This window comes from Argiope bruennichi, chromosome X1 (assembly GCF_947563725.1).
Source record: "Argiope bruennichi chromosome X1, qqArgBrue1.1, whole genome shotgun sequence".
Taxonomy (NCBI): domain Eukaryota; kingdom Metazoa; phylum Arthropoda; class Arachnida; order Araneae; family Araneidae; genus Argiope; species Argiope bruennichi.
In genome coordinates this window covers 125,610,527-125,631,484 of record NC_079162.1, presented here as the reverse complement: position 1 = coordinate 125,631,484, position 20,958 = coordinate 125,610,527, and the positions used below count along the sequence as shown (strand labels likewise).

Sequence of the window (20,958 nt, the reverse complement as noted above, 5' to 3'; positions counted from 1 at the left end):
ACAGTTGATTCGAAAAGTGACTGAAGTTGACCAACGACAACAAGCCGGCAGATGCTACAGTGCGACATGAGCGAACAAGTCGCTAAATGCACCAAGAAGTTTCGCACTTCCACCGCGATGAGGCACGGGATCCCAACTTTTGATTTGCATGAGAACTCTTAATTGTTTTTAAAAATCGAGGAGGAAAAAAAAATGGAAGGTGTGTGAACCTACTGGTCGTTGCGATTTTTAAGAATTAAAACATCAAAAAAATAAAGGTAATCCCAATAAATACATTTAATACCTTCAGTTATGATTGTGATCTTTTCTGGGTTTACTAAGTTGTCACATTGAGATTAAAATCGGTTGTTTCCGCAATTAGGTAGCCAGGCACCCTTTTTTAAAACATTTTTTCGTTGTCTTTTTTTTTTTTTTTGGTATTTTATGGAGAACCAACTTTGTCAATATTAAGCCTTTTTCAATAAAGAAGATGCTAATGTTTTTCTGCCGCTGTCGTCAAAATTTGAAATCTGTTCCCCCGCTTCGTCATTGTAGGCAATTTCCGAATCCAACACAGTAGAATGTTTATTTCTGTAAAATATAGGAAATTTTTCAAAAATTGGTTGATTATATCAATTTCACCCAATGTTCTTCTTGGCTTCTTTCGAGTAGAAAGTAATTAGCATTACAAATTGTATGACTGCTGAAACATTTTTAAAAAATTCAGAAAAAGTTTGGTGACGTAATTTTACCATTCAAAAATACTGATGTTGTAAGTGAGAAAGAAAAAATATATATATATAATTTTTTTTAACACTGAAACAGACAGCAAGTTTATTAGAATACTGATTTCGGAAATCATAACATAAATTCATATTTTCTTCTTGCACAATAACATATATGAAACTGACGTGATGACAGGGAAATGTGCGAGATTCAGTCAGTAAACAATAAATATTAAAAGTATCAAATGCATTTTTATATTACTTACTTGCCAAGACAAAGTGAATTAAGTAAATGTAGGTCAATTACTTTAAAATATCTCACAAATGCAAGTATTAAGCTCTTTTACATAATTTAATTCATCTTTAGTATTAGTAAGGAAACAAAATACATTATGAAATTCATTTTGAAACACTGACAATTACTCTTTTTGAAACATATGAAATTATGAGTTGATAGTAAATACTCTTTATGGATCAAGAAAATTATCTGCATTGCAAGATATAATTTGTATATCATTACTTTTTACCTCACATAAATAAATGAGCCATTACATTATGACCATCTAACTTTCAAAAAATGAGTACACATAACCTTAAATATAATTTGAAGAGCTATACCACCTGTTTTCATATAGATGATTGAGTGTCAAACAGAATGAATGAAGTTGTCAATTTAGGAAAGACCGAAGACCATATTGCAACAAATTCACTTCACAGAAACTTCTTATAAAGAACAAAGTGGTTTCTAGGGTTATCACATATCCAAATGAAGCAGTATATGAATGGAGCAATTGACATATCTTCATATAATCATATATTATTTTAGCTTAATGAAATCAAAATGGCCAGATTTTTTTACATTGTTTGCAGCAATGGCACACATGTAATGGCGAAAATTAAATGGCAATTACAAAATTTATCCAATACTATGTATTTTAGCTCATTGCAATCTTTCTAGTACAGAACTATGTATTCTATGATTTTATATCAAATAACCAAAATGTGTCTTCTAAATGACTGCATAAATCACACGGATTTTTTTTTTTTTTTTTTTTTTTTTTGCCAATTTGGTTTTAAATTCCAATGAAAAGTGAACTGCCGGTAATTACTTATTATGAGGTTCAATTTGATAAAGTACTGAAAATGGCTTAACTTATTTCAAGGTTCATTACTCAGGTAGTAAATAGAGACCGGGAACATAATGCTATATAATCAAATATTGAAAAGACACATTCATGAGATATTTTTAATCTCATCCTCTTCGTATCAAACATGATTGGCAATACCAAAATATTTATCATAACAAATCAAGTATATCATTTTCTTTTAAGCCCAAATTGAAAATTCTGGGATAACACAGTTTAATGCAGAGAAAAATTATCAAGATAATCAATAAATTTATAGATGAATTCCTAATAATTTCACATTTATTAACAATATTATATCATATACGAAAATAAAAATGCTTGATATCAATATTTTGGCATCAGAACCATCACCAACTGCATCCTTACAGTGCCAATGTCTAAATGAATAGCACACTTTAAAATAATGATTATAATTAAGTTGCTTTTTTTGTTAAATAGTCGTAATGTAACAGCTCAGCAAATTATAAATGTGCACACGAAATTAGATTGATTTGAACTCTTTATCATTTTACACGTGGATGCAATAGACCAAATGGAAAGCAGCAGGTAAACATTTGTTCTCGATTCTCCATTTATCATACTGTTCACAAAATACCTCTGTGCAATTTCAGCTCTTCCAGCCAAAAAAATTTTTGAAATATTGCAATTAAACTGCTTTATAGCAAAATTGAAAGTTGTTATGCAAATAATAGTCTTTAACATTCTAAATTATGAAAACAAAACAAAACAAATAAATTTAATATTTAGTATAAAGAGTTATGCACCACAGTAGTTCAGAAAATATTTGAGTTTCCAATTTTTATTTTTAACACATATGTAATAAATCTAGAGCATTTTATTCAGAAACTAATAAAAAATGTCTTTAGAGTACACATTTGATTTGTTCACATTTAATGAAAATAAAATAAAGATACTAAGGAAAATTCTTAATTATAACAAAAAAAAAAAAATCTACAAGTGTACTCAGCGCGAATAAAATTTTAGTCTAAAATTAGCAAAATTCATGAAAAGTGATTGATTAAAGCATAAACTACAGTAAATGTCATAAATATATCATTGACATACATACACACACATACATACAAACACAGATATTTTCAGTATATGAGTATATGATAGAATTAACAGAGGTAGAAAAAAATTTCACAAGTATGTAATTGAATGTGCTTCAGAACTGAGTTTGTTAATATAAAAGTTAGCAGGGGGTCAAACAAATAATCTATATCCCAATGGAGTATTCTAATACTGGTTAATGTTCTCAGCACCTGAGTATTATTCAACTATGTAAACATTTTTTTTTTTTTTCAAAAATAATGCACTGAAAAGAAACAAGGTACATAGAGAGAAAATCTTACTTCTACTGAGTGGGAAAACAGCTTTATATATTAGCAGAATAATCTGCACAAAACTAGTCATATTGCAGTTAAATCAATGACAGTTGCCAAAAAATGATATGGATACAAAGATCCAACACATACATTCAGAAACGAGCATATACTATAAATTACATTTTAAGGTAATTAAAAAGGAAACATATCAATTAAAAATTCTCAGATAATAGATTTCATCTTAATATATACAATATTTTCAAAATAATAATAATATTAATAAAAAAGAGTAATGTAAAAAAAATCGCATTCATAAGAATGATATTAAAAAGCAGAAACACTAGGCAGATAATCACGCCTTCTTCTAACCAAACACAACCAGTATACCGAGTTAATTTTAAACGTTTACTAAATTCAAAGTTTACAGGCTTTTAGATTGTGCATCTTACAGCTTTGAGACTTAAAAATGAAATTAAGTATGAAGAATAGAAGCAATGGATATATAACTAAAAAAATTAAGAAAATATTCAAATTGTGAAAATATGGATTAATTGCAATTTCATTTTCAATACAGATAACTAACAAACCTTTTACACAAGAAGCAGCTTGTCTGAGGATTATAATTTCTAAAAGAAAAAAGTTCATTTTTTTACTATATGTTTACTGTATGCGATCATATACTCCTGAAAAAGAAAATTTGCTGCAAAGAAAACAACAAATTCAAACTTTTATGGGGGATAAATACAAACACTCCATGAAATATAGCATAATCTACACCTATTTACACAATTAGACTCGCACAAAATTAATATCATTGGAAATAATACCATAGAAAAGTGTGAATATTGCAAAATCTCAATGAGATCAGAGGGATTTTAATGTTTCATAAACAAGAATTCATTCATTTGTATTTTAGCTACAAGGTGAAATATTTCTCACATTCTCTGGAAAGACAAATTGGTATTATGAAAACTAAACCATTTAGTTTAATGATAAAACAAATATTGTGAGAAAAAATTTCAACAGACAATATGATGTAAAGGCAATACACCCTGGTGAAAATCTGAGAATGCAAAACAATATGTTGAATTTCGGAAATTTTCAACTGAAATTCAACAGCAATTAATAATTTGATACAAATAGATATTACTTTGCAAGATATTTGGTTACAAATCTCTTATTGCATATTAATATGAATCCCTGATAGCAAAAACAGACATTTGTGCCAAACACAAATAAACGAAACTTTTTAGAAACCACATCATAGAGCATAACAGTTACAAGAAAACAGAAATGTAGCTCCATCCAATAATTCCTTTTTTAAAAATAATCATCAGTAATAAACACCCATATTCTATGGTAATTTTATTCGAAATATCTTGCTTCACAGCATACTAGAATATTAATTTCAAATCCAAACTATTTATTTATAGATATGAATGATAAAGGAATGTTATTTAAACTTCGGAATTGACCTGCGTATGACTATTTATGTTAATTGTACCAATCTCTTTCAACCCTTTATCCATAAAGCATATTGATTTTTTAATACGACCAGGAATGGAATATTCTAACTAAAATTAATCGTTTATTATTTTACATTAAAACCATTTCACAAATTTATTTAATAAATTTTAAACAAAGTCTTTATTCCATTTTATTTCTAAAAATATAAACAGTCAAAGAACTTTTCAAAAATGCTCAACAGACATTACACATTTTGCATGCCTAAAAATATTTGCACCAGTTTCTAGCAGATACATCAATTGGAAAAACTCGTATTTTAAATGTATTTTGTTCGGCTAAAAGAAAAGGGGGGGGGGATGGAGTGCGTAAACAAGAAGTAACATTCTTCAACCCATGAAATGTCTTGGAAGAAGCTTAAATGATCTTATTATGTAGGGAGCAAAATGTCAAAACAATATTAATGGCAGGATCATTTTAAAAACACATACTTTGCTTTCCAATCAAATTTTGATTTATATTTTAAAGATAAAAATGCATTTTTCAAAAAAATTTTAAGTTACTTTCAGTTATTTTACATTGTGAAACAGGCAACAGTAAATGGAAATAATGCTTCCCAAAGCGATACATTCAAACATACACATATACATCGATACACAAAACAATTATTAGAAGATACTACATTATTTTCCACGGGGAAAAAGGTTTCATTTCGATTTTCAATAAATAAATAATAATAAAAGAAATATCTTAGAATAGTTCAGAAGATTTAACATTTAGCTTCATCAGGATTATTGAAAAATGATGTTACACCAAAAACGATCAATAACAGTGAAATGTTATTACATGTATAACTGTAGCAGATATGATTGATACATATTTTGAAACTCATCAAGATATGAATCTCACCAAAGAGAGGAATGGGAAATCTATAAACTTATCTTCAAAGACGAATTAGTAAAAACTTAAAGGAAAGCAAAAGTAACTATTCCTTAAATAAATTATTTGAAAATACGAATTTAATCTATATTTAAATGGAAAGATAGTTAAATATTTCCTCCCCTTACTTTAATACAGAATTCCCATTCTCTCCAATGATTTTCAAGCAAAATAAAATAGCACTCAAAAAGAGATGCAAGGAATGATTCATTAAAGTTTTCAGGTTTTGAGTATCCTATACAAAAATCAACTCTCAGTAATCAAATATAAGATAAAGAAATAAGCATAAGCAGCCACCAAGAATGTTTTAAGCACAGAATTATATATTTTTCATATAATTCTGTTGCAAACATGAACAAATAAAAGTATACATACAAAATACTTTAAAAAACAGAGTATTTTTTCATAACAGAAATAAATTCATATTTAACCATAAGATAATGTAAAAAAAAAAGACCCTTTTACAACACAATCTAAATTAAGTACAGAAACAATAATGAGTACATCATTGCACTGAGTTTTTCAAATGCAAAAAAAAAAAAAAAAAAAGTTATGAAATGAAGATGAAACATTCAAAATGAGACAAGTTTCATAAAAATTCTATTCAAACTTTTGTGAAAAAAGGTAATCAGCAGCAGCATTTTCATCTCGGTCGCAGACAAGATAAGCTTCAACGACTTTGTTGTCTGAAAAGCCAAGCTGTTTCAACTAAAAAAAAAAAAAACAATTAAATGAAAATTTGCAAACACTTAAATGCAAGGCAAAAATGCAAGTCTCAAAATTTCATAAATATTTATTAAACTAAAAATCAAAACTGCTGCTGATGCACATAATTATTTCGGCTATATCAAGCAGGCCATGTACTTCTAGAACAAGGGCTTATCTTATTTTATTGAGTAAAATTTTAAAAATATCATTCTAAAAATACATACAAGATACAACAAAAATATATACAATTGTACATATATTATATACAAAATCCCCATCTCCCCCCTCAATACTTACACTAAAGAATAAAAAAAATAATAATAATAAAAGCAAAGACAAAATAAAAGAGTCTAAAAATGTAATCAATGCAAATAAAATCACATAACAGCACCAAAATTAAATAACCAATATATTAGTCATAAGTTAAAAGTACAATATAAAAAAAAAGCATTAGACCAAAAATTTAATGAAAAGAAATAAACAACACTAATATTATCAACATAGGTACTTAAGTATGGAACTCAATGACACACACAAGAAGTACAGTTAAACCAATTTATTAACTCAACTCTGAACTCAGAACACAGTGACTGACAGATCTGTTTTTATACTAGCAGGGAAAGTTCCTGAATACTTTTCTGGAGACAGTAAGAAAAATCCAGAACACTTATCTGGTAAACTAAAGAAAGGTCCAGAATTTTCTGGAACATAAAATAAAGGAAAACATAAAATCAAGGAATTAAATATTTACACAGACTGTGAATCGCATCGTCTCTAGCGGGATTCGAACTTACGATCTCTTGCTTATGAGACCAGTGGCCATGGAGAGTTGACTGCCTCTTTTCAATGTGGCAATATTAAAACTAAAAAATTGTAAAACCAGGGGTGTTTGTGGGACCCCAAAAAATCCCCGGAAACTTTTACGGACTTACTACCGACATTTTGGAGTTTCGAGAAGGGGGGGGGGGGAGAAATGGAAAATTACGATTATGAAGTATTGAATGACCTAATTATAAAAGTTCAATGAATTACTTTTTTTGCAAAATTAAGACCTTTGAACCCAGGTCACGTGATCGCACATCTGGTCGAACGAAGTCTCTCCCTTTTTTTTCTGCCGCGCCTACTTGCCGAAAAGAATCCAGAAGAGAATGTCCGAGAACCGGGGGAATGAGTCATAACTCGCAATAAGGAAAGAACAAAAAAGAAGTTTTTCCCCCTTTTCACGCATTATCACTGCCTTTGGAGAAAGAAAGGAAAAGTTTTCACCACACACACTGACCTTGCGTTTTCTGCTTTCAAAGCAAACAAAATTACCCAGATCAAAATAAATAATTCATTATTATTCCTACTTCCTTTTGAACGACGATCCCCGGAATTTCCGGGTATCGAAGTTCAAAATCCCCGGAATTCCGGGGTTTCCCCGGAGCACAAACACCCCTGTAAAACTCCCTCCCCCACCTCCAAAAAATTTATTCGTTAAAAGAAATGGAAAACTTTTTATTGATGTGAATATGTAAGAAGACTAAAGGATAAATAAAATCAAGTACATAGTTAAAACAAATTGTATATACAGTTAACTCATGATAATAGAGCATGGCGATAAAACAGCCCCGATACACGATGGCAATAAAAATAACACAAATTAACAGGAAGAAGCTTTTGCACGATTTTAATTTACGAAGGAAGACCTAGAAATGCACTTTTGATTTAACATACAATAGAATTCAGGATCTAGATTAAATTTGTTGTTTCACTTAAAGAAAAAATGGCCAACTGCTTTTTGTGTGCGAGTATGTGTTAAATAGCATACCTTTTTTTGTATTTGTGGTCAAATAATTCGGGATTAACAGTCGCAGATAATTGAGAGTTTACTGCACCATAATTTAAGTGGTCATGACAAATTAAAAAAATTACTATAACATATCTAATTCAGAATGTTGTTTCAAAAATTGAGACACATTTTTCTTAAAAAATTGTCTATAGATATAGAATTAAAAAGAATTTCTCTTCTTATGCACACAAATCTGATATATACATTCTGTCGTGCATAAATAAGTTCTTCTGAGAGAAAATAATAAATTTATCAAAGTCATTATCATCAATGTATAATTTAAATTATAAACCAATTTCATTTATCAAGATTCAGTGCGGCCTTACAGCCTACAATTTAATTTCCATCTAAAAGCGGAAAAACAAATGTTAAGATTCAAGGCTGGAGCCAGGCATAAATTTTTTAAATATGCGTAGCAAAAAAAAAAAAAAAAAAAAAAAAAAATATGGAGAATCAGAATCAAATTACAACAATGAACCCAAATTTTATTAATTAAACTAAAAATTTGTAATAAATTAAAAATTTATTTTAGAAAATAAAATGATTCTCAATGCTTTTTTAATGTAAAAGCATTGGTTTAAGGAAACCTGAAAAAACTATTTCCTAAGCACGTTATTTAAATAATGCATCAATAAAGAAAAATGCGAACTTTTATTCGAATATTTATAAATAATTGAATAGTATAATCATGACTTTTTAAATAAATAAAGCACCTACACGTTCAATGGCTTCGTGGTCTCTATCCATTAACGTTCCAGTCATACCAATACCAGCTGCTGCACCACCCAACGCATCGGTAAAAATATCAAACATACCATCAGATCCGGAGAACAAACCAGAAGGAATATCCTCTGCAGACATAGCGGCTAAAAAATGTTAACCATATGATAAGTGATTTGTAATCAATTAGCACAAAGAGAGATGTAAAAATAGTAAAATATTTTGAATGTAGAAACTTATAATTATAGCAATAAAAATTCAATAAGAGAAAGTAAAGTTGCAATAAGAGAAAGTAAAGATTATTCTGTATTTGTAAGCAAATTTATACATAAATAATCTTAAAAATTAAGCATAGTGTGTAACGCACGGGCATGTATTCTGAAGGATAAAATATCCTTGTGCGCAAATTATTAGTAATAACCAGAGGCAGTGGTTTCCCTAAACTTTCTTGCATACTACCTGATAAAGTCGTTATCCCAGAGCATGTCTTGAATGGCATTGGTGCACAACAGTTACGAAATATTAACCTTTGGCGTGAATGTAGCATTTTTACTGAATCAATCATGTGATTTTTGGGAGTTTTGGCGATTGATCTCTGGCATGCATTTAATGGCATCTAAAAATCGAATTTGAGTTTTAGGCGAGTTTTTCCAATCAATTGAAGTTAAAATGTGACCCAGAACTACACTTGTAGTCACAAAATGGAGTACCTAATTTGATATATTTTAGTTATTGAGTTGACATGTTTCTGAAAGAACAGACCGACACGCTAGTTAGATTTGACTCGTAATTTGATAGGTGTCTACACAACAGATGCTAAATCTAAGCACCGAATTTTATCCATCTCGCTCTTTTCATTTTGTAGTTATCGTGCTAACTTATATACGAACATCCGGAAAGAGACTTCTGGTTATTCAATGCAAATAAATTCATTAGCAGAGATACTGATAAAAACCACAAGCGATTAGTCGTCAGGACCGTTCTATGAAAGATCAGCTGAAATCTCACGGCAGAGTTAATCTTAACTCTACAATTCAACTCAACAATACAAAAAAGCATTCAGAGCATCCCTCGTCTTTGGTACTTATGTATTTGTATTGCAGCACCTTCCAGCCATCCTTAGCACATTGGCTTAAAATTATGAAAATTAAAGGTTTCATTCACTTGACCCAATGGTTTCTCTTGATGTTATACCATCTCTTTCCAGAGAAATATTTGGTAATATAATAGCATATTGTAGAAAATTTTTAAAACCTTATATTAAACAAAATTATGAAAACAAAACAAAATTATGAAATGCTGACAAGTCAGAATGCATTTAAATATTATTGGACATTGTCAATGCTCCCAGAATTAGCAACAATATATAAAGTGGGATAAATTTAATCTACATACCTGAATTCATGCTTTCAAAAGCACTACGGGGATCCATTCCAACTGCTCCTCCCATTTCAGCATAATTCTATATGGGGGGAAAAAGCTATTTTTACTAAAAGAAACACAAACATCATTTGCCTGAAAATAATTATTATTCTTTTTTCACTGAAAGTTTCAAAAAGAATTTACACATTGGTACAAATAATATTTTCCATAGTTTGCAATCAAGTATTATAATACAAAGATTTGCAATTGCTAATTTTCCATAAATTCTTACAGATAAAAAAATGCAACTGCCAGCATAAAGCAAGTTTCTGGTTCAGCACAATACTAAAGGCTTTTAATTTTGAAGCTTCCAAGAAGGTTGTTAAAATAAAATATATAAGGTTAGCAAGAAATAAGTTACCCAATTCAGAGGGCTCTAAAATGCGTTCAAGTGATCCAAATGAGATAAAATTTGAACTACAGATTATTGAGATGATGCGCTTTACATTTAATAAATAAAAAAAGTACAAAAATTCACCGTTAGGTGGCATTGTCATACACATAAAATCATTTAATATGGTTTATAATTGTTAAATAAAGTAAAATTAAAATTGCTCAATATGTCCCCCTTCATTTTCAACTATATGTTCTAATCGGCGAATCATATTTTCTATAGATGACCGGAGTGTGTCTGCCGGAATATTAAGAATATGGCACCGAATGTTGTCCTTCAGATCTGGTAGAGATTTGATGGTAGATATTGTCCTACAAATGACCCCACAACCAAAAGTCGCAAGAGGTGATTGTCCTGCGAGCGAGAAAACCATGGTATTGGGAAATGATGGCTGATAACTCGTGATTCTATGAAATACTGTATTCACAATCGCTTTACACAATGATCAGTATGAGGTGGTGCACCGTCCTGCATTAAGATGATGTCTTGACGGCATCCACGCTGTAGAAGAGTTGGGATTACAAAATCCCTCAGCTTATCATGGTACCTTTGCCCTGTGACGGAACAGGTTTGGATTCCATTTGCGGTTATCTCTTCAAATAAATACGGTCCAATCATAAAGGTAGCTGTATAACCACACCACACTATCACTTTTTCAGAATGCAAGGGTTGTTCCTGGATAACGAGAGAGTTGTGGGTGTTAACTTGCCCATTGGGACATAAGTCGACCTCATCACTCCACAGAATGTTTCATGGCCAAGTTGTGTCAACCACCAATCGAGGAATAAACTGAAGTGCAAAAGTTTTACGGTCCTCTAAGTCCCCGTCCTGCAACAGGAGCACAGACTTGGTTTTGTATGGATAAAATTACAAAATCTGCCGTACGAGTTTTCTTCCAGTTGAATAAATCCATAAAAACGGCATATCTAGAATACGGGAAACAACTGGCAAACACACTATTATGCGGCGACTGACTGCTGCCTTCAACAAGCGCGGTCGCAACCTTTTCGACGCTAGAAGACAGGGTCCCCCCCCCCGTTCTCTACCTGGAAGAACGCCAAGTTGCCCAGTTTTTCCGAAATTTCTGCATTCCTGGATACATAGGACCCCTTCGTATCTGCTTTATACGACGAAATTCCCTTAGAGCTGCAACGGAGTTTCGTTGGTTCTGGTAGAACAATTTCACCAGTAGTGCTTTTTCCTGCAACGTAGGCATGACGAACAGAGAAGAAACTAATGTTCGTGCAGAATCCGCCTTCTTTTTATCCAAAGAAAAATGGTAATAGACATGCGCTGTAACGCAAATTATGTTTAACATTTTCAATATATGCAAATAAATGCTATGTGTTATGCCATCTATTGATGAATTTTTGTACTAAATTTTTAAAAATAATTAAATGTAAAGCGCATTATCTGAATAATCTGTAGGTCAAATTTTACCTTATTTGGACCAACAGAATGCATTTTAGAGCCCTCTGAAGTGGGTAACTTATTTCTTGCTAACCCTGTATTTTATTACACAAATATAATTTTATGGTAACAAATTAGAATTCCATTTTAAAACAAATAAAATATTTGTTCCTAATTAACTTTATTAATTATCCTGTTATTAAAACATATTCAGCCATCACAAGGATATAAGTAATAATAGACCATGCTTCTCTATGCATAATAGATTTCATTAGCTAGAATTTCATCATTTAATATTTCCTTCACTTCACTTACATTATCATTTGTATTTCTGGCTGAAACAACATATTTTTCCACTACTGAGAAAACAAACAACATTCACCAAGAAAAATATAAGTAGTTTAATATTTTTCACAGGAAGAAGTTTGCTTTCAATAGCACTTATACATTGGTTTTTGATCAAAGATTAAATACCTTATTTTTGCAAGCATTTGCACTAATACGGTAGAATGTTTTATAAATTGCTCACTAAGTTACAGATAATTTTAGGTAATTACTATGTAGCAAAAATTTATATTCAAAAAATTTTACTAATGCAATCCATATAAAAATTTAAAATAAAATTTAAATATCTTTACTGACTCTAAAGCTTCAAAAAATTACTCAAATACAAGAAGTAGGAGTACTGAATAACAGAATTAATCTCACTGTAGAAAAAATTAAAATACCTCACAGTTGACTTAACTGGTTTTTACAAAAGTTAACAAATTGTAAATACTAATAAAACTAAAAGTTTAAAACATTAACAAATGGAAGATAAACATGAACTTTGGTAAGAGGAAAAAATTTGTTTTGCCCATTAGTTATATATTTTAGCTTTTAACTTCAATCAAAATATTAGTTATCTCTTCAGAAAGGGGGAAGTGGATCTTTGTACAGGGTTGCCAGCATTTCTGTTATTTGAATTTCCCTGACACTTCTAGGTTTTTAAAAAAATTTCCCCGATATTTTTCGGATGTTTCTAATATCTTCAGAACGATTTCGCTTTATTTTATTCTCTCTAATTATTGTACAATATGTTCTTAACTTTATTTGGAAAACTGTTTTACACTTTTAACTAAAATCAATGAAAAATAAAATTTAATTCTCAGGGAAAAAAAAAAATACCCGCATCAATTTTTACTTATTGAATTTCAGATACCCTTCAATTATATAAAACTCTTCCCATTTTTTGCCAATATATTAACCAGCATTAGAAGACACAAGCCCATCTAGACCAATTTCTTGCCAACCAGTCATATCTCAGAACTGTTTGTCAAATTTACTCACAAAAAATGCAGTACAAAAACACATGCAAATTGGTGGAGTGGTTAAGAATGAAATAATCCGTTTCCTTCCAGTCGAGTCTCCCCTAACCATACTGTTTACCAACGTGCCAATCAGAAACGAACAATAATTTTACTAACCAAAAAAAAAAAAAAAAAAATTCATTGACAAATACAAAATGAAATCGCTGCATCAAAATAAGAAAATTCTTCAATGAAAAAAAAAATGCATTGACTTTTAGCTCACCAACTAAAATAATAATAATAAAAGTCGTTAGCACGCTGGCTCAATGCTTAACCTGTAAAATGGAGAAAAAAGTGAAAAATTGGTCCTAAACAATTTTTTTTCTTTATTTCATAAAAAAGAAAAATGTTTTAATGGTATAAATTTCCAAAAAGATAGTATGAATGAATTCTGTAAATTTTTGAGACAAAGTGTTTTATAGACATCAAACAGTGCAAGAAAAATACTGCCCTTCTCCTTTTAAAATTTTTTCTTTTTGAAAAATTACTAGAGGCATATGTATCTATAATGTAAGAAACAAATTAATTTATCGTGTTTATTTAAAATTATAGAGCATTTTGCTGAACGTATAGTGAATTTTAAACTATAATAAAATTTAAAATATGTTAACAGAAGATATTAGCAATATGTCCATTTCATGCCGTCCATAGCATCCATTCATATGAAGAGTTTAGTAAACCATGTTCATAATGTTTAAAAATAAATAAAAAAAATATTTTACGGAAATAATAGCAATAACGTCAGATATTTCATAATTCAACAAAAAGATCACCAAGAAGAGGAAAAAATAGTTATTGTAAAATGCTTATTTAATAAAAATAAATTGTTTTGGAACTATTGTTTGGTCAATATTTTACAAGCTGTTTTGAATATTAACACCCAAAATTCATAATCTCACTTTCATAACACATGATATGTCGATTTAATGTTTGAAGGTAGAAAAGGGAGGGGGAGAGTAACTCCATATGTATCTATTTAAATAAAAGAGACCCATTAAGGCTTAAAATCATAACAATAATAGGAGCTGTGCTTTAGTTAAGCTGCCTTTTCCCATAGTACACAAAACCATTTTTGATAATTATGGTGACAGCTCGTCGTTCTGGGGAAAAAAAAAACTTTTGGAGAAAATATTATATATTTATACATATGTACAATAAAATTAGATATGATGGTTAATCTTCTTCCATAGTCTGTTACAGACTATCAGTAAAAGTCAGTTACAGACTATCAGTAAAAGATTTTCATTAGTTGCCAACGATGTTTCATTCTACTTATGATAAAATACCATCACAATATCAAGTACAATAAATATTAACCGATTTATATATTAAAAAAAATCCAGTTTTATAATAATTTTTCCTGACCTCTCCCGGAATTCTCTGACGATTCCCGGTCGGCTGGCCACCTTCTTTTAGCACATTCTTGCAGTATTTATAACTTACTCCAAATACATCACATTACTCTTAATTTTATTAGAAACTTTGCAATTTAAACAAAAAAACTTTTTGGAACCAAAAATAACAAATAATACATCAAAGTCACAACATACTTGGGATACTTGTGCTAAAAGCTCAGGATCAGGTTCACGTGAACGATCATGTTCTCGAGTAGTATGATTCTGATACTCAGCAAGTGCTTCGGTGAAGAGCTCAAAGATTCTATCTTGACTTGGAAGAATAGACTCCCTTGGATTTGGAGGATCAGGTCGTGTCATATGACGCAAAAGATTGGCATCTGAAATATCTGGTTGAGAAAAAAAAATCATTTAAAATACTTAAAAAGGAGGGGGGGGGATATCATTACAAAAAAATTACCGCACATAGAAATTGCATTTAAAAATGCATAGATTATCAATCCCATTTTCCAGAAAGAAAAAAAAAAAAGAAACATTTTCGGCGGGAAATAAAATTACTCTGATTTAAAGCCTTAGCCAAATTTGCTACACAACTCAATACTACTTCCTTTAAAGTATCTATTTATAAAGGACCTATTAATAAAAAATAACTAATTTATTATAATCCCTCAAATTAAATCACTCAAGGAAAAAATATATCTTAAAAAAAATAATAATAAGGGATAATGTTAACTTTCAGTCACCAACCATAACAAGATTTGGTTAAATCAAACAATTTAAATTTACTCATTAAATGGGTGATTTGTTAACAAATCTGATATTTCAGCTCCAAACAAGAAATCATTTTAAATGAAGTTTCATGTAACTTTCAAATCATTTACTAATATAAAAACCAATTCAAATGATGAATTTAATAGTAACTGTTCAAAATTTTTCTGAATAAATTTGTTAAATTTAACACTTTTTAAGAAAAAACTTTATAAAAGTAATTAAAATTGATCATTTACTTACACATATTACATTACTTTACAGCACTTTAAATAATGGAATTGATTGCAAAAGTTGGCAACTCCAGATTTCAGAAATTTGCTTTTATTTGACACCACACAGTGAAATTTGATGGGATAGTTCTCTCCTATATAATAGAAATATTCACGCTGCTATGTTCGATCTCTTTCAGTTCTTAATCGATTAACAGTTTCATATTTTTTTTATTGTCTGCTGTTTCTTGACTTTCTGCTTACATTTAATAATACTTCCTTACCCAAATTATTGATTTTACTTTTACACAAGCCTGTAAAATGCTTGAATTACTGACGTTTCTTTAATACGTGTATGAATCACAACAGTAAAAATGCAAACTTTTTTTTTTTGTTATTATCACCGAATTATTGAATATAATATTCATCCAATTTGCACCTCACTTCAAAGAATCGCTTTAATCACAAATGGAAATAATTAAGCAAATACCCTCAGTATATTGTCGCTATTACACTACATTTTGTTCTAAAATGCAAATACTTTCTACTTGGTTTTTTAGTTAATCTTTACCCTTTACAATTTGAATTATAAAATGGGCACACAACGATTTTTTTTTTTTAATTTCCATCTTTAACACTTCCATTCTTAGCTCCTTATTGTGGTGCTAGAAGGACGTCTTGATTGGGGGGCTGCTCCTGCTCACCACCGTCACTGGACCAGAGTTAGAGAGTTGGATACTAGACTCTATACAAGACGATGAGCAACGAAGAGCAGACGGCTCTTAGAAAGAATTTTAATGAATATGACGAACTGTAACTAAATGACGATGACGAACAGTGTTTTTATTTCCTAAGCATTTTACTTTATTTTAAAAACTTAAAAAACAAAATTATTTTGTTTGGATGTAAGAATTTATTTGAATTTAAAGAGAAACTTAAGTTTGCAAAGTAATAAAAAGTGATTCTGCAAAAAGTAAAGGTGGTTTTGATAGAATAAAAACAAAATATGATCTAAATCATAGACTTGATACTTTTGACAAAGTAAAACTAAAATCTGAGCATGGGGATAGATTTAACTCTAAAAACGAAAGCGCGAATAAAGTAAAATTTAGCGGTGGTCCTGAAAAAATGAAATATAATGATTTTGAAAGTCGTAAAATTTGTTTATGACTGTGGGGACACAAACCACATCCCAAGGTTTTGTATTCATAAGGATAAGTGATTTAAATGTTTTGAATGTGGAGCTTTTTGCCATAAAGCTTCAGAATGTCCAAGAGTAAATTCGAAGTAGCTTACCAGAAGTCGCAACCTTGGATGTTAAGTTTAAGCCTACACTTAACAATAAAGTAACGATTGATAAGTTAAACGTTAGTTCACTTATCGATACTGGAAACCAAGCGACATTGCTTAGTAAATCAATGTTTTTAATAAATTAAATGTTAAAAAAATTTGTGCCCATTGAATTCCACCTTAAATGGATTTTGCAAATTTTAGATTTCGTATCTAAATAGTTTTAAGATATTTGAAGTTTTTAAGTGTTGTCAGTCTAAAATTGTGAGGATGTGGTTAAGTTTCATTTTCATTTCAAAGAAATTTTCCATTCTTAAAATTAGTTACTTAAAAATAGCTTTGAATAAATCAAATCCTTACATTATATGGCAAGCATCTTTCATTACTCATTTCTGTTTAAGCTATACGTTTGTTTTGAGCTTTCTTTACTAACTAATAAACATAAAAACTTTTATTCAAGACCAATATTATTTTTTACATTAACATTTTTTTCTTGGAAGCTCCTTTTTTTACTTGCAGTTACATGTTTTGTAGGCTCTTATTTATATTTGTAATAAAAAGCATCACAATCGAAACGTTCTTGAGTTCCTAAGACACATAATGATTAGAAAAGATGTCAAACTAGTGAAAACAACAATTCTGAAAATCAGCTTTCTACATTTACTAGTGTGACAAGACATCAGGATTCAAATTTTTTAAATACATGTATACACAAATAAAGTAGAAGATATTCCTGCATACAACTATATAATTGTGAATATTGAAAATAAAATCATTTAAGTACAAAGTTGAGCAATAAAAAAAAATCTAATTAGTTCAATTACTAGTTGTTAAATTAAAATTAGAAGGTTTTTACATACAAAGATGGGTATTTAAAAAATATATATATATCAAAATGGAAAAGCCGCAAATCTTAGTTCAACGAAGCTACGAAGCTCGCCCGAGTCGCATGGATATCACTGTGCACAATTCCTCGACCCTCCCCCTTTTGAGTGTGATTGACTGATTACTATGGTGCATGTTTTGTTCCATTACAGATGCTCACCTGGATGAATTTGGGGGACAGGGAGGTTTTTAAAAACATTCAAAAGTTGTTCCAACATATATTTGCATAGTAGCTGTCTGCTAAATAGAGACGTTTTTTGTATTGTAATCCCTTAAGAACACAGGCTGTTACTTCTGTTTTTTAGTGGTGGGGATTTCTTTTTTATCCGAAAGAGAAACTTTAGTATTCCGAGATACCTGAATCAAAATGACCTTAGAAATGAGACAGTTTTAATCTGTTTAATTATTATTTCAGAAAAGAGTACTGTTTTAACAACTTTTATGTTTTTTTTTTTTTTTTTTTTTTTTTTTTACTTTAAGCTGAATGATCTGTTATTGAAATAATTGAAATTAAGGTAATTAAATAATAATTTGAATTAAATATATATTCAATCATATTGAGTTTAAATAGTCTTCTTGAGCATTCTTTAAATAGAAAGGAAAAAAAATTATAAACAGAGTTCTACAAAGATGATTAGTTAGTGTCTTCTGCCATTACAAACTTTAAATGCATTTCCCTCCAGATCTTTGTTTTCGTTGATGCAAATGTATTCTATTCAAGATAGCTTATTGAAAATTTCTGTGCACATTTTCATATATGTGCACTAAAAGAATTAATAGGTCAGAGGATTAATTATTTTTTAATAAATGTTTAAGTTGATATTTTTATATTATATCTCTTTCAGGCTTCAGCTGGGAAAATAATTAAAATTTTACAGTCACATTTTTAATCCCATAAAAACTTTTGCTGCCAATAGCCCAAGAAATAAAAATCAGCTGAAATAATTTTTTAAAAAATAAGTTTTTAAAAAGTTAATTTTTTAAATATTAAAATTACAATTTTCGTTAAACTTGCTTTGTCTTCTAAAATCACTTGAATAATAAAATATACAAAAAGTTCACTAATTACTTTTAATATTGCTTCCCATATAAAACTTTTGATAGTTTGAAAACTCCTCAGCTTTCAATAAGTTTGTGACCAAGAGATTGTCTTTCTTGAATATAATACCAATTATAAGATATTTTTTTTAATATAAAGAAAGGATTAAAAAAGAAGTAAAGGATTTCTAAATTTGAATGATCTCTAAAGAGAATTCTATACTTATGGCATGAAATATTGAAGGGAGACATCATGGAATGTATAAGTAGCAGTAATTTTATTTCCTCAATTTTCATATTTTGAGATTCTAAATGAAATTATATTTGTATTTTATAATTTCATTTCATTAGTTTGAAATCAAAAATTTCAGTAAACATTTTTCAATCTTATAAAAAAGATTTTTTTTAAATACTTCAATAATTTAAGATATTTAAGAATTTTTCAGTATATGAATACTATACTAAGTACTATTCACTATAAAAGAACTTATAGTTATTTTAGTAGCTGAAAATACAACTATTACTTTAAAATAATATTTGCATATAGAAATAATATAGAAATATTTTCCTCCAAAGATTTTTTAATTAAAAAAATCTGGCACTTTAGATAGTTACTTCCTGGTATGAAGTATAGAGAATGTACTGTAATCGTCAAAAAATTAGAACTTGAGATTCTGACCAAACTCTACATTTCAGACCTCCCTAAATTTAAAAAACATTTTTCTCTCCTTAATATTATGTCTATCTGCGAATACGATAATTAAAAAATGCTTTAAACTAATATGTAAAATTTGGTATACAGACTTAAGATCAAATCTATAGATTTTTATCACACGTGAATGAATCCATTCAGAGGAAGTCTATTCTGTCATGCTGTTCAAGTATAAGTGAGCTTCATAACTATAAAATGCAAAAAGAGTTATAGACAGAAAAAATTTGGCACACAGGTTTAGCCTCTAAAATCTGGTTATTTGTCAACTTTGAACCAAATCTGTTAGTCTGCCCTTTCATACGCATGTAAACTCAATTACTCATAAATGAATTGGTTTATATCAATGAATTCCGATATTTGATCTTGTGATTGCAATGCCAGTTCCATGTCAAATTTTGATAACAATCTATTGGAGGAGGGGGGGGGGGTAAAATCATTTAAAATACATCTTCTAATGATAGATTCAGTAAAAATGCTACTTCACACTTAAGATCTATATTTCATAACTATCATTCATAAATGCAATGCAAGATATTTGCGATCATATCCAAAATTTTATGCAGAGAAGGGGGAGGCAGGACTTATACTGGCGAGTATTGAGTTATTTTACTTTGATGAATAAACCAAATTTAATTTTTATTAGCACAAATGTCATTCAGTTAGTGCAAAATATCATTCAAAATTCAAGTTTAATATCAAGTATACAATTATTCTCACTTGTTTTGGTTATCGTGAGATTCAAATCATGTGAAAATTTATTTCCACTATCACTATAATGCATTTCGTTTGAAATTATGTTCTTAACTTTTCATTTTCTATTACTGCTTGCAATATCAGACAATGTTTATTGTCCCAACACTATAAAAATTGTTAATTACTGCAATTAAATATTTATTTATTAATTAATTGATATAAAATTGTAAGCATTTCTGAAGCTCCTGTAACCAAAATAGAGAAACTATATTCAAATTCTATTTCCATCTAATCTTCCACCCCAAATGTAATGGATTTTATGGTATACTACTCAATATAAAAACCAGATGCAGAAATTTGTTCATGAGAAAGTGAAAGCTCCCCAAATAAAATAAAATGGGATCTTTTCAAAATATAATGAGAAAATCATTGCTGAGTTGATGAATCATTGATGTGTTATACTTATTTAAAAATAAACCCAACCTGATGTAAACAAGGTTTCAACATTTTATAAATAAGCTAATCAGTTACTTGCTGGATATTTTTCTAAGTAAAGACAAAATTAATCCCACATGGATAATTCTTTTT

General features: G+C 29.4%; 1 protein-coding gene across 2 annotated transcripts in view; it reads right to left on the bottom strand.

Moving 5' to 3' along the window:
* Positions 1 to 780: 780 nt before the first annotated feature.
* Positions 781 to 20,958, bottom strand: part of LOC129958436 (UV excision repair protein RAD23 homolog B-like) — a 50,357-nt gene continuing 30,179 nt past the window's right edge. For both annotated transcript variants that reach the window (XM_056070927.1, XM_056070928.1), the window contains exons 7-10: positions 14,968 to 15,161; positions 10,238 to 10,304; positions 8,840 to 8,988; positions 781 to 6,291 (exon numbers count right to left, since the gene is read on the bottom strand). In XM_056070927.1, coding sequence (XP_055926902.1) covers positions 6,184 to 6,291; positions 8,840 to 8,988; positions 10,238 to 10,304; positions 14,968 to 15,161 — 518 coding nt within the window. In that variant the 3' untranslated portion in view covers positions 781 to 6,183. The remainder of the gene's footprint in view (positions 6,292 to 8,839; positions 8,989 to 10,237; positions 10,305 to 14,967; positions 15,162 to 20,958) is intronic.